The 14,010-nt window shown below is 45.4% G+C and overlaps 1 protein-coding gene across 2 annotated transcripts in view; it reads left to right on the forward strand.

Annotated features, from left to right (window-relative positions):
• LAD1 (ladinin 1) overlaps positions 1-11,688 on the forward strand; it is a 33,051-nt gene extending 21,363 nt beyond the window's left edge. Inside the window, exons 5-10 of one of the 2 annotated variants that reach the window (XM_072648227.1) lie at positions 1,302-1,345; positions 4,256-4,328; positions 4,601-4,738; positions 7,905-7,997; positions 8,280-8,354; positions 9,211-11,688. In XM_072648227.1, the coding sequence (XP_072504328.1) occupies positions 1,302-1,345; positions 4,256-4,328; positions 4,601-4,738; positions 7,905-7,997; positions 8,280-8,354; positions 9,211-9,216 (429 nt within the window). In that variant the 3' untranslated portion in view covers positions 9,217-11,688. The remainder of the gene's footprint in view (positions 1-1,301; positions 1,346-4,255; positions 4,329-4,600; positions 4,739-7,904; positions 7,998-8,279; positions 8,355-9,210) is intronic. The other variant, XM_072648228.1, reaches the window with a different exon arrangement.
• The last annotated feature ends 2,322 nt before the right edge of the window (positions 11,689-14,010 follow it).

The raw sequence follows: 14,010 nt of genomic DNA on the forward strand, positions 1-14,010 counted from the left end.
GCCAAACAGCAAGTCCCATGTCCCTGCCAAAAATTCCCACCATATTCAGTATAACTGTCACCCACACCAGGCATCTTGGTATAGTAGAGTACTGCCTTCAATTCCATCTCTGATGCTCACTTGCCTATGGAGCCTGGGTGAGTCATTGGACTTTTCAAAGCCTCAGTTTCCTCTTCTATGAAAAGAGGGAGTTGAATTGGATGTCCTTTAAAGTGTCTTTCAACTCTAAATCTATAATTCTAGAAACTGTAATACCCTAAGGCTATGCCTTCCCACACAATTCGCAGTCTCACTACATAACAGAACTTCTAATCTGGGCTATACAATCGTATAGTTCCTAAGCCATGATTCCCTTTCTCCCATGCTCCCATATGCCATACTTTCTCCCAAACCTCATCATATAACCCATGCTTATTACCATATATTCCCAACTCGTACTTTATGAAAAAGTATGTGGTAGTACAAAGACTGTTAGACCTAGAATGAGGGGAGACCCAGGTTCAAATCTCACTTACTAGTTGTGTGATCATGAGAATGTCACATAACATCTCTAAGACTCAATTTTCTCATCTGTAAAATTGTACCTGTGATACCTATTTCCCTGGTTTATTGAGGGGCTGAAATTATGCCATGTGCTTTGCAAACTTTAGAGTAGCATAGGAATGCCAAGTATTATTATTAATAATTTTTGTTTGCAAAGTAGTATTTTATAATTTTGTAAACTTATTTATTTATAAATTTTTACAAATTTATAAATTTTATAAGCTTAATAGCTCAATCTATAATTGGATTATTAATTCTTTAATTAATTATAACTAATAACACAAACCACCCTATATGCTTTCCCTCCCAGATGGTCTCTCAGTAAATTGTTGATCCTTTTCACCTTACAACCCCTACCACAGAACTCTCTCCCACCCCCAACACACACAGAGCTTCTACCTGGTATCACAGAACTCTCCCTGATCCACCAGAAGGGATTCTTTTCCCAGCACCATGTCACTGCCTGAGCTCCAACCAAGGCCTCCTTCTCTAATTAGACCAGGATTCAGGTATAGGCAATGAAAGCTGCTTCTCTCACTAAGTTTTGTGAACATTTGGCCAGGTTTTTCTTTCTTTCCAACAGAGAGGTAATATGCATAGGTAATGGGAATAAGAGGTAGGCTAATAGGAATGGAAAGGTGGAAGACTCATACCCTTTAAGTCTTCCTGAGGGGTGTGACCGTTGAATCTTCCCAAGTCACCCCTTTAGTCTTCTGTGGGTTTCTTGTCCATTTACAATTTTTTCTTTCTCTTTTCAGATGAATACCAGGAAAGAAAACCCAGAGACAACGTTTACCCGCAGGTAAGGATTTGGGGAGGGTCTGCCCCTCTCTTTTATATCTACTACACACTTATTCTGTGCGCAGCTCTGTACGTGATTATAAGAGAAGTCCAGGATGTGACTCCTGTATTCAGGGACTTTATAGTGTATCTAGAGAAACAAAGCTCACGGTGAGGAAAGAAGGGATTCTGGGAATAAAACTTAAAGGAAGTCACCAAAGGCAAGAGATTGGTGTAGGCTGGCTTACTCTGGGAGGACTTCCTGCAAAGGGGTGGGTGGACTGAGCCTTGAAAGTTGGATAGAATCTGAGAAGGGACACAGAATAAGCATAAGGGAAAAGAGGAAGATGATGGCTCCTTGAGAATACCATGGAACACAGTAACACAAGATTGACCACCCTGGATCTGAGCAGTGGTCCATTCGGACTAGGATGTGCAGGGGAGGGCCTGCTTGTTCTCTCTGATGTCACTTTGAAGGAAAAGTATATTTCTTAGGCACTCTCTGATTTTCTCACTAATGAAATAATTGAAATTCTTTTTGAATCAACTTCAGTAATGTCAATGAGCATTTATTAAGGCCCTGGAGTGTACAAGAGCACTGTGCTAGAATTTATAGAGGATACGAAGACTAACCAAGACGCTGTGCCTGTCCTCACAGGCTTACAATCTAGAAGTCACTTAGCCTCACTTGGTTTCAGTTTGTCAGATGGCATCTAAATCTTTGATCCTATAATCATTACTGACTTTGGAGGAGGAGGGGATTCAGAGGTACCGTCTGAGCTGGGCTTCAAAGGATGGGTAGGAATATGGGTGAAAAGGGTATTCCAGAAATAGAGAACAAGCATATGAACTGGGATTGTGCAATACGTGGAAGGACCCTTGGCTTGTAGTCAGAGGATGTAGGGGAATAGTATGAAAGAATATTGGAAAGGTAAGATGGTTCCAGAAGGCCTTGAAAGAAAGAAAATCTGGATTTTATTTATAATAATTTTACTGTTCAGTCATGTCCAATTCCTCTTGACCCCATTCGGGGTTTTCTTGGCTAAGATACTGGGGTTGATTTGCCATTTCCTTCTCCAGCTCATTTTACAGATGAGGAAACTGAGGGAAACGGAGTTAAGTGACTTGCCTAGGATCGTACAGCTAGTGTCTTAGGCTGGATTTGAACTCAAGAAGATGATCTTCCTGATTTTCAGGCCCTATGCTCTATGCACTATGGTGCCACCCAGCAACTCATTTATAATAATAGTCTATATTTTTTGTAGCAGTTCATGGTTCACAATACAATTTCCTCACTATTCTGGGAGTCATGAAGTGTACCATTATTGTCATCCTCATTTTACAGATATGAAAACTGAGGATGAGAGCTGTTAAGCTGACTCATTAGAGCGAGACCTCAACCCTAATCTTTAGATCCAAGACTTTAGATTTCATGATGCTCTTTCCTCCATGCTAGATGACTTCCCATTTCCATTGGAAAGTGGGAGTCACTTAAGGGTTTTTAAGCAGAGGAGTGATGCAGACACAGATCTATGAATAAGGGAAACTAGTCTAATTCTATGCCTGTGGCACTCAATGAACCTCTTGAGCCAATGAATTCTCATAGTTTATTGCCACTTATACTTTGGTTCCTTAGCTTTGATGTCCTTCCTGTCCTGTCTGGGACAGAATCCTTACTCCTTTCTTTAGTGAAGGGTTTGACAAGCTATAGCTTGAAGGTGGGGCTGTGGTTCTGCCTTGAGGAACATATGTTGGTTGCCCAGCAGTCCCTAGGGCTGATCAGTGGAGGAAACTGGAAGGGCTATAGTTTTGTTCCATAAGGAGATCAACCTAAAGGAAATTTTGAGAAGAACTAGACAGAAATGGGAAGAAGAGAGGGCTTGTCTAAAAGAGGACTTTGAGGAGAACTGGGCAGGAATGCAAAATTGGAGGGTTTGTAACGCCTCAGAGATGGTAAAGGAAAGACCCTTAGATAGGATAGCTGAGTTCTGCTCAAGACTAATTCATTTCTAGCTTCTATCCTTCTGGCCCAAGGACAGGTATTCTGGGAAGCTTTGAGATTTTAGGTAAGGACAGATCAGTGGAAGTCATTCTGCCATACTGAGAACTGTCTGTATCCTGAGTTAAGGGATGAGAATTTGTGGATGCAAAATAAGGGGAGCACATGTTCTTCGATGATTCCCACCTTGATGGAGGCTGGCCTATTCTTGTCCTTAGGCAGTTGTGTGAGGCTGGAAATGCAGTCCTTACTTCCAGGGAGTTCCCAATCTGATGGCACATACATTAAGGAAAAAGCTAAAGACACATTGTTCCCTTTATCCTTCCCTCTCCTCCACTCCTAAAGTACAAACAGAACAGGTTCCTCTATGGTCTACTGAGCACAGCTAGCTTTGCTCTGGGTGGGGAGGGGTCTCCCCCCCCCCCCCCCCGCCCCGTTCTCAATGTTCTTTCCAAGGTAGTCATTGTTGTCAGAGTAGATTTGCTTGGGCCAAGGGAGAACCAAACAGGAGACGCTGAGCCAGATACCATCTCCAGGTTCAGGTGGGGGGTATAAATCAACAGAATCACTCAAGTGCCTATCTCTGGCACCAGGTTGCAAGATGGATGCACAACAGCTCTCTTAATGGTTCCAGCCCTTTGGGGAAGTGGAAGGGGAGAAGTTAGTTGATGCAGAACCCCCCTCCACCCCCAGTTCCCAGGGATGCAAAATAGAGACTTGGTCTTGGCAGGGCTTTTAACCAATTCCTCTCTTCCTGCACGCTCTTCTTCCTCCTTTTCCTTCTCCTCCTGCTCTTTCTTTTCCTCCTCCTCCTTCTCCTCATCCTCCTCCTCCTCCTCCTTCTCCTCATCCTCCTCCTCCTCCTCCTCCTCCTCCTCCTTCTCCTCATCCTCCTCCTCCTCCTCCTTCTCTCCCTCCTCCTCCACCTCCCAGTGCCAGTGTGAGGCTTCCGAGCAACACAGTCAAGTTCGGGGAGAAGTTGGAGAGATACCACACAGCTATACAGGTGAGTGTGCAGAAACAGGCCCAGATATGTGAGGGAAGGGAAGGGCCCTCTCCTACAGCTGCTGGTAGAGGGGCCCAGGAGCAATCCAGGTATACAGATAGAAAACAAACACTGGAGGAGTAAGGGGGGGTATCACTTATGCCAAAATGCCAAATGGAGCTCATTTGCCTTTCCCTTCTTTCTCCCTTTCATGCTTCCCCATCCTTTGATCCATCTCCCATTTCACCCTTGCTTCAGGGTGACTGGGCGGTTTCTGTTTTCTCTATTCCCAGAGATCAGAATCTCTCAGGTCTCCAAGTTCATCCCGAACTGAGTTCTTTGTGGCTCCTGTCGGGGTGGCCAGTAAGAGGAGCCTCTTTGAGAAGGAGCAGATGAGGAATAGCAAGGTTGAGCCAGCTCTGAACAAGAAGGTAAGGAAAATCCATGCTGAGATTCTCTCTGCCGGGATTTCTTGTCCATCTGGACTCTTTCCTGCAGCGGGGAGGCAGGGGAAGAAATACCTTCCTTCTACAGCTTCAGAAATGGGGTGGTATGCCTGTGGTGATGATACCTCCTGCATATTCTGAAACAATCCTGATTCCAAGGCAGGAGTGGAGAGGGATAAGGAATACATTTTTAACAAGGCTTTGCAGAAGGAATATCCTTTATCAGACCACGAGTTCCAATTATTGGTACACAAAGTATAGTCACCTTAGGTATGTGTTTGTAGGCATCCTCCTGACACTAACCAGAGACACCATCCCTGGTCCAACACCTAGAGTCCTGTCAACACCATGGGGTGTAGGGTCAGGTTCTACCTCACTCTTGGTACATTGTCCAGGCAACATGCTATAGTCAGTCATTTATTAAGTGCTTACTATATATGCCAGGCATTGTACTAAGCTACAAGTGAATAGAGAACTGGACTGGGAGTCAAAAAGTTTTGGGTTCAAATTCTGGTTTCTAGACATTTACTAGCTATGAAACAAACCCAAAGCAAGTCACTTAACCTCTGTGGTCCTCAATTTCCTCATCCATAATATGAAGAAATTAGATTCCATTATCTCTAAGGTCCCTTCCAGCTTTAGATGTAGGCTCCTATGATCCTGACTTTCTACTTCCTTCTTTATGCTGCACCTCCTATTAGAGCCTACTCATTCCCACCATGTGCCTCTTTATTGGCATTTGGGGAAATTTAATTTTTCTGAGACTGTTCCATTCCAACCAAGACTCTCAGTCACAGCATCACAGGAAGACTACTCAAATACTCAGGAAGAATATCAAATTAAAAAAGACAGGCCTTTATCTCAGAGAGGAGCTTGGAGCTCGTTAAAAGTTCTGCATAAATTTCTGGAGGCACAATTGCCTCCTGGTAAGGTCTGGACCCAGCTTATCCATCTGCATTATCTGTCTGAGCTGTAGATATTGATGGGTTAGCTCTGTGGACTGTTCATTCAATTGTGTTTCCACTGTCTGTCCCCCATGCCCAGAATTCTCCTCTTCCTCATCTCCGCCTCCTGGATTTCTCTAAGGCTCAGCTCAAGTTCTATAAGAAGCCTTTCTCAGACCTCCTTCATCTTAATACATTGCCTCTGAGATTATTTTGAATTTATGTTATTTATATCTTGTTTATATATAACATAATTATTCAAGACTGGGGGTGGTCCCTTGGGGTAGGGACTGTTGTTTGTCTTCCTTCACATTCCCAGTGCTTACTATAGTGCGTCTAGTAGGCGTTTGTTGTTCAGTCATTTTAATCCTGTCTGACTCTTCCTGACCCCATTTGGGGTTGTCTTGGCAAAGATACTGGAGTGGTTTGCCATTTCCTTCTCCAGCTCGTTTTGCAGATGGAGAAACTAAGGCAAACAGAGCTAAATGATTGCTCAGGGTCACACAGCTAGTATGAACTAGTCTGAAGCTGTATTTGAACTCATAAGATGAGTCTTCCTGACTCTATGCACACAATGGCACCACCTAGCCGCTCGAGTAAGTATTTAATAAATGCTTATTGACTGACTCAACTACTTATAATCTGCACAATAAGCACTTTTCATCCATTTGGTTTTTCCTGAATGGATAAGGAGACCAAACTATTTCAAGTCATCATGAATCTCATTTGGGAGGCTTTGCAGTGTTCCAAGGTTTGACCCAATGAGGATAATGTCATCTGCAAACAGAAGCATTCGTGCCCTTTCAAATTACCGTGTTTGTACATGTCAATGAAGCAGAGTCCTTGCCCTGAGTCCTCCTAAGTGCAAGTGACAGTTTCATAGAACCTCCAAATATGAGTTGAAGGGTCACTCAGATACCACTGAAGCAATCAACACGTTTATTTAACTGCCTACTACGTGCCAACCAGGCACTGTGCTAGGCCCTGGAGGAGGCAAAAATGAAGCAATTCCTGCCTTCAAGGAACTCATAGTCTGTCTGGGAAACAAAATATACACATATAAAGACATACAAAACAAAAAATGGGGTAAATTGAAGAAGAGGAATGCTAGCAACTCACTGGGGCCAGGGATCAGGAAGTGCTTCAGGCAGCAGGTGACCTTTGAGATGAGTTTTGAAAAAAACTAGAGAGTCTAAGGCAGGGGTGAGAGGCACAAAGAGGAAGGAAGGAAGCACAGGACAGCCAGTGTGAGGAGGAAGAGATGGGAGATGAGGAACACTGAGGAGGCCGGTTTGATTGGATCATAGAGCGCATGAAAGGGGAGAAGATGATGAACCTGTGAAGGTAAGTTGGGGCCATGTTGAGAGGAGCTCTCAATGACAAATGGGCTTTTGTATATGGCCCTAGAGGCAAACGGAAGCCAGTGGAGTTTGGCAGAAAGTGACATGGTCAGACCCATGTCTTAGGAGAACACTGTGTGGAGGTTGGATTAATGGGTGAGGGGAGAAACTTGAAGTAGGGACACTGGTTAGAAAGCTACCACAATGGTCTAGGTGAGGATGAATTAACAAAGCAACTAATAGTAAATGTTTGTTATTTAGAAAAACATTAAGCACTTATCTTGGGCAATGGGGTGAGATACAAAGTTTAGATGAGACATTCTCTCTGTCCTTGTGAATCTTATAGTCTAGTAGCCATACAAGGAGCTGTAACATACAGGATCACTCAGGTTTATAGGAGGACAAAATCAAGGACTAGGTGAGAGCTGAGACAGGGGAGAGACCTTGTTTACCCATGTATCAATTCACTCTACAAGGCCCCTGACAAGTAGTCATTCTTTCCTTCCTTAGATATGTGGGTATGGTCTGGGTCAGAGCCAGGGGGAAAGAGAGTCCTGGCTCAGGAGCTCAGGAGGAAGAGGCAGAGCCTGTAGCAATCTGGCTTCCTTTTGAAAGTACCTGGGTGTGTTCTCTCCAGTAGCCTTAAACCTCAGATTCTTTGTTGCCCTGTGACCTAGAACTCGTTCTTCCTTCCTTCCTTCCTTCCTTCCTTCCCTCCTTCCTTCCTCCCTCCTTCCCTCCTTCCTTCCTTTCTTCCTTTCTTTCTTTCTCCTTCCTTTCCTTCTTTTTCTTTATCTCTCTCTCTCTCTCTCTCTCTCTCTCTCTCTCTCTCTCTCTCTCTCTCTCTCTCTCTCTCTCTTTCTCTAGGAGGACCTGAGACTCCCATGTGGTGTGGTGACTTCGCAGCTCAGACTGTGGGTCAGCAGGACCCAGGACACTGGAGGAGACCAGGACTCCCAGGTAATGGACTCCTCCCTGTTCACCCACAATATGGAGTTACCCAAGCAAGGGTCAAGCCTTGGAGTTCTCTGTTAGAAGCCAACAACTGAAGCAAAGATTGAGAATGCAGTGGGGTGAATGGGACGGGCTTTGAGATAAAGGAGGTGGGGTTGTTCCCAGTAAGACCAGGTCAAGCAGCAAGAGTTTGAGTCTGGGAACCTTGAAGCCCTGACCCATACTGGGAAGAGAGAACCTGCATCAGATCCAGAATCCCCCTTCAGTCAGTCACTGTTCTCTCATCAGAACATAAGGAAGGAGGCGGCATCTACCAAGAAGACCTCATGGGGAAAGCAAGCCACCTCTCCCACAGATACCCAGGTGAGGCGGAGCAGGAAGTATTCCCAGGACCACTAGAATTTGGGATCTCACTAGCTTCAGCTGGAGAGTTCTCCTTTGCTTGGGTGTCTTCTTAGGAAAGCAGGTGCCTGCCTAGTCAAACTCCTTTCCTTTTCTCAGTAGTGAAATAGTAGGGTGGGGTTGCATCTGTCTGTATATGTATATATGTTTGTGTGTGTGTGTATATATACATATATGTAGGTATATATACATATACACAAGCTGCGAAGAGGGACCTTGATATAATGAATGAAGGGCTAGACTGGAGTCAGGACATACCAAGTATGATTCTTGCTTAGACACTTATGATTTGTGTGACTCTGGGTAAGTCACTTAATCTTTCTCTGCCTCAGTTTCCTCATCTGTAAAATTGGATAATAGTAGCACCTGCTTCACAAGGTTGTTGTAAGGATCAAGTGAGGCATTGTATGCGTAGAGTTTTGCAAATCTTAAAGCACTAGACAAATGTTAGCTATTATTACCACTACTGACTCCCATGATGTTTCTTTACATAATAATACATAAAATCCAGAAATCTTCCCTCTCTTGCTATGTCTGAGTGATTTGGACCAGCACAGAGAAATGGTTCGTTGAGTTCTTCAGTGTTTCCAGCCTCAATCAGAACCCTACAATTCCCCTTCACATTTTCCCAGCAGATACTTTTGTTCCTGGCCACTGTGCCTTTGGGTATTGAACTGGGGTTGTAGTGGGCACTTTCTCCCAGCCCTGAAGTTCTTGGGTTCCCTACCTCCACCCCCAGCTATAGCAGGATCAACTGATTTTTCTTCCGAGCCTTCCCCTCCTCATTTCTAATGTACTACCATTTTTGTCCCCACAGCTATGACAGGACGAGCCGAGATAGGAGGGCCTGGATCTGCAGCCTATGTGTCAGACCTGACAACATTTGGTCAATGTTGTCCTCACTTCTTACTGCTCCCTCCCAAGCTTCCTTTCTAGCCCCTGAACCTCAGAACTGACTGGGCCTCAGTCCCTGGAGCCCCCCAGAATACCTGAGAGAAATATCACTGCCAAAAGGGGTGAAAGGGAAAAGAGATCTGGATACTCCAGGTGAATCTCACCCAGTTCCTTCTTTGCTGAAGCCATTGGGCCCAGGAACACATTGACATCTTTACCTTCTACTCTAGGCACTCTGATGTCTTTGGGAACACTGGACAGGGACCAAAAGCCTTGTCACTCCACTCAAGTCATCTCCAACCTAGCAAGGAACAGAAAACAATACTGCTCATCCCTGGGGGAGACTGTAGGAGGGAATGGGGGGGACTAGAGATACCTAGAACACCCCAACAGGGGTTAGATAAGTTGTTTCAGAGTTCTGTCAAAAAAATTCTCTCAGTCCTGGCTCATCATTAATGTGCCAGGCAGGGATATCCCTCCCTGATGTTGCCTCTCGCCTCTGCAAGTAACTCCATCTGCCTCTGATTTACCTCTCTCCCTACATCCCCCACTGAAAATCCTCCCCCTTTCCCTCCCTGGTTCCCATCCAGACATCCTGTCCACTCCGATCTACCCAGGGCCAGATTTTGAGGGATGGAATTCTGACTCTGATGTGCCCAGATGCCTGATCTTTGACTTCTTCCCCATCTCCAAGGCAGTCCCTTGGCACCCCTCCAGCTGCCCACTCTCCTGCTCTTTCCCTAATCTCCTCTGCCAAAATCTGCTTTCAGGAAATGACTTGATAAATGCATTTGTGTGAAGGTATGAGTAACTGACAGCTTCAACTCTTCTCCCTCACAGGGGAATTTGACTTTAAATAGGGACCAAAGCTTTAAACTATGAAGATGAGACCAGATGTGGAATCAGTGCCCTCTAAATGACTGCCCATTTCTAGTTCTCTTTTAATTGTAGACTGGTCCCTGTCCAGTGTTCACTTCCATTCTCTGCTCTGAGGGGACCTGGAGGCCACAGTCACCCTGTAGAGTCACCCCTACCCTGTAGAGTCACCCCTGCCAGCTCAGGATGCAAAGCTGTTGTTATTTAATGCCAGGTCTCTATGACCTTTGTGATGCTTGTTCACTTTGTGGATTCTCCAGAGCTGGTGTTCACTGCCAACCAACAAATTCCTATTAATCTGATACATTAGCCCCTGTGTGTTCAGGGAAAGCTAAATCATTTAGAAGCCTTACTTCAACTGCCAATTTGGGGCCTTCTACAAATCCTGTGGCATCTTCCAGATGCTTTGGCATTGATTTTGGGGGGTTATCTATGGTTTTAGAGTATCCAGGCTCATGTACCTTTCTCTCTATGGAAAATCAAAAGTTAATAACCCTTGGATGTCTTGAGGAAGACTAGACTGTCAAGGCTAAGATGGGTACTCGTACTGGGGTTGGCAACTGACTAGGATCCTTGGTGATTTCTGGGAGCAGCTCAGAGCCCTGGCAGAAGCAGTGAGTCAATAAACATTTATTTATTTTTTGTGATGGGGACTGTGCCAAACAAGGGCAGAACTGACCCAATCATTCAGTGTATCCCCAGATATTTCTTCAGTGGCCACTGTATGTCAGGACAATCTGGGTTGTAGGAGAAAGGGAGTTTATTCCTAGAGGAATTCCTGCATGACTTGAGGAGTTTTCCTTGTTTCACTCTCAGAACTGACCTGGATTAGTAGGGAACATCTGAACCCTCCCCACCCCTAAGTCAGGATATAGCTAGGGACTTTAGGAGAGACCAGAGGATCATACATTTCAAACTAGACAAGACCTGAGAAGTCACCTAGTCTAATTCTCATTCTATAGATGAGGAAACTGAACCAAAGTGATTGTGACTTGCCCAAACCCAATGTCCTTATTCCATTGAGCACGTTGAAGTGTGATGAAAGTCCCTGCCTTCAGCTGGCTTCCAAGGCCCCCATAGGTGTTCACAGGCCCCTGACCTACTGTTCTAGGTTCAGGGAGCAACGAATTAGGCATAGGAACGCTTGCAAAGACAACTAAGATCTTCTCTGCTCAAGAAGCTTTTCCTCTAAGGGAAGAAGGTGAGGCATGGACACATAAATACAATGAAAATGGGAATATGATAAATGTATAAAAGAATACAAAGTGCTTCAAGCTGAGAGGAGAGAGGACCCTTCCAGCTGGGAGATCAGGGAAGCCTTCATGGAGGAGGCAGCATTTGAAGTAGACCCCAAGCTTGAGCTGGTCTCATGAGCCCTTTTTAGTCTGTTCTCTCATGATCATCCTTCTCTCCCCTCACTTGGCAGACCTTGATGGACGCTGCCCGGTCCCTTATTCCAATCATCCCAGAATTCCTCTAAGAATGTCTTTCTCGTGCTGAAATAAAATTGTTTCTGACTCCACAACATATATCCTTGATTACCTGTGAGCCAGGTACCTTTAGTGTCAGCAATAGAGGGCTATGGGGTCCAGGATGCAAACTGGCACTGTTTTTTTCTGGCTTTCTGGGCTCTGGCAGAGGTCAGCGAAGGAGATGGGCCAAGATGGAGAGGAAAGTTGTACTCCAGCAGCCCCTCATTCTAAAGGCCCTGTCTTGCCCACCTGTCCTTGCCTCTCTCTACAAAAGAGTTCTTGTTCAGCCCCATCAAGGTTTTTGACAAGCACCATCCTGTGTATCGTTCTTTGTAGAGACCTTCAGGGAAACAGGTGCTCAAACCCCGCCATTCCTACCCCAGCTGTCTGTTCTGCCGTGGTCCAACTGCTCCCACTAGTCAGAAGGTCTTCTCTGTGTCCAAACTCCAATTCCTTTCATCAGAGGCCACTCCCTACCCACTCTTTTTTTCCTTGGGGATCCCACTCCTTCCCACCACATCACAGATCCTAAGAGAAGAGTCAGACCCTGTAATCCAGCTTAGAAATGGAAAAACTCAGTTGTCTCCTCTCTGGATAAGATGTCAAAAGAGATGATCTTCATGGACCTTCCAATCCATCAGTCAACAACCACCCTAGCTCCTATAAGTTGAAGTCCAGAAAGTAATCTAAGTGCTCAAGGTCACATAGCCAATTATGGGGGAGCTGAGAGGACCAGATGACATAATATCATTTCAAGTATGATACAGAACTCGGGAATGTCACCTTGCACAGGTCACCCTCCCCCCAACAAAGGACAGGTGCTTTGGCCAGCCATGGCCCAAATTACAGGGACAGTGACTGAGTTTTAAGGTTGAAATCTATCCATTTCCACTACCCTGTTCCCATCCTGGCTCTCCCAATTTCTGGGGCCCCAGCCTTCAGCATCTGCTTATCAGACATCTCAAAGAGACAGCTGGGTTATGTCACATCCCTCTCTCCTCCACCCACCTCCCCATCAGGTCCCCCCATATCTGCCCTAGTTTAAAATAGCCTGTCTCAGCAGCTGGACAATAGCTTGGGCATATAAGGCATGGGGGACAAATTCCTTGAGCCTGGTCCTCAGCACCTGCCAAAATAGCAGCAACTCATTCCCCGCCCCACTGCCTGTGTCGACACATTCCTTTGACTGCGGGATTTGGCTCCTGGGACCAGGGTCTCTCACGCTCACCCGCTTAAAACCTTGTCCTTCCCCCCGTCTGCAGCTAGTTCCCAACAAGCAGACACTAACTAGGATCTCTGTTGAGCCCGACCCAAGGTAAGCCTCCAGCCTGAGCCTCTAGAAAGAGGAAAGCAGAACCAGGGATGGGAGGAGAGGAGGGAAGTGCTCAACACCTTTGCTCAGGAAAGGCTGTTGGTCTTTCTGGGTTCAGGTATGGGAAAATTTGAGTTGTAGATCTGGGTGACTTATCAGAGTCAAGGTCACCTCATTTGGGTGAGAAACTGCAAACCCAGGCTCTAAAAGGAGGACTAAGATCTAATTTTAGGACTTGACAGGGACCACCAGGACTCACTAGATCCATTCTCCTGCCTCTAGGAAAGGATATACCATCCTTGATCTTTTCAGGTTCTGTGGGGGAAAGGCGGATGGAGGGAGTGATGGATGGGGGAAAATTTTAATTCTAAAAGCCTAAATCTCAGCACTGAGGGCTGAGATTTCTCATCTCCATCCCTGGGTGCCAAACCTCTTTCTGGGGATCTGGGAAAGACATGGTGACTCAAGAAAGAAAAAAAATCCACAGGCAAAAAGATTGATAGTATGACCTCTGCAGCTTCCGTCCACACTCACTCTTTGAGGAGACTATCAATTTCAGACTAGTCCTCTGACTCCTTCTCTTCCTTAGATTTAGGGAATGAAATTTAGGACATGAGGAGACAGGCTAGAGAGACCTTTCAATAAAGTGTGTTTGAGGTTTGGTCTTCTCTCACGAATTGAAAGGGGCTAACACCAAGTCCAGCTGTCCCAACAAATATTTGCTGATGTCTATGCTATTGTAGCAGTTGGTGAGACCCTCCCCTCCCCTCCTCCATTCTCCAGGATAACTCCTTTATTTAGTTTAGACAAGTGGCTTTCCCCCTCCCCCCCTTAGGATCCTCCTAGACGGTTGATGGGGAGTGCAAGAGATTCAGAATGTTCGTGTCCATAGGGTCCTTGGAGGGCTGAGCTCTCTGGATTACCTGATGTAGGGATTCTGTCCATAGTATCTCAGGAAAATGGTCAGTCAGCTTCTGTTTACTTCTCTCACTCCGCAAGTATCTATTAAGCACCTACTATTGTTTCTTACTGTTGCTCCATTGTTTTGGAACCCATTAGGAGT

This window comes from Notamacropus eugenii, chromosome 2, assembly GCF_028372415.1.
Source record: "Notamacropus eugenii isolate mMacEug1 chromosome 2, mMacEug1.pri_v2, whole genome shotgun sequence".
Classification (NCBI taxonomy): domain Eukaryota; kingdom Metazoa; phylum Chordata; class Mammalia; order Diprotodontia; family Macropodidae; genus Notamacropus; species Notamacropus eugenii.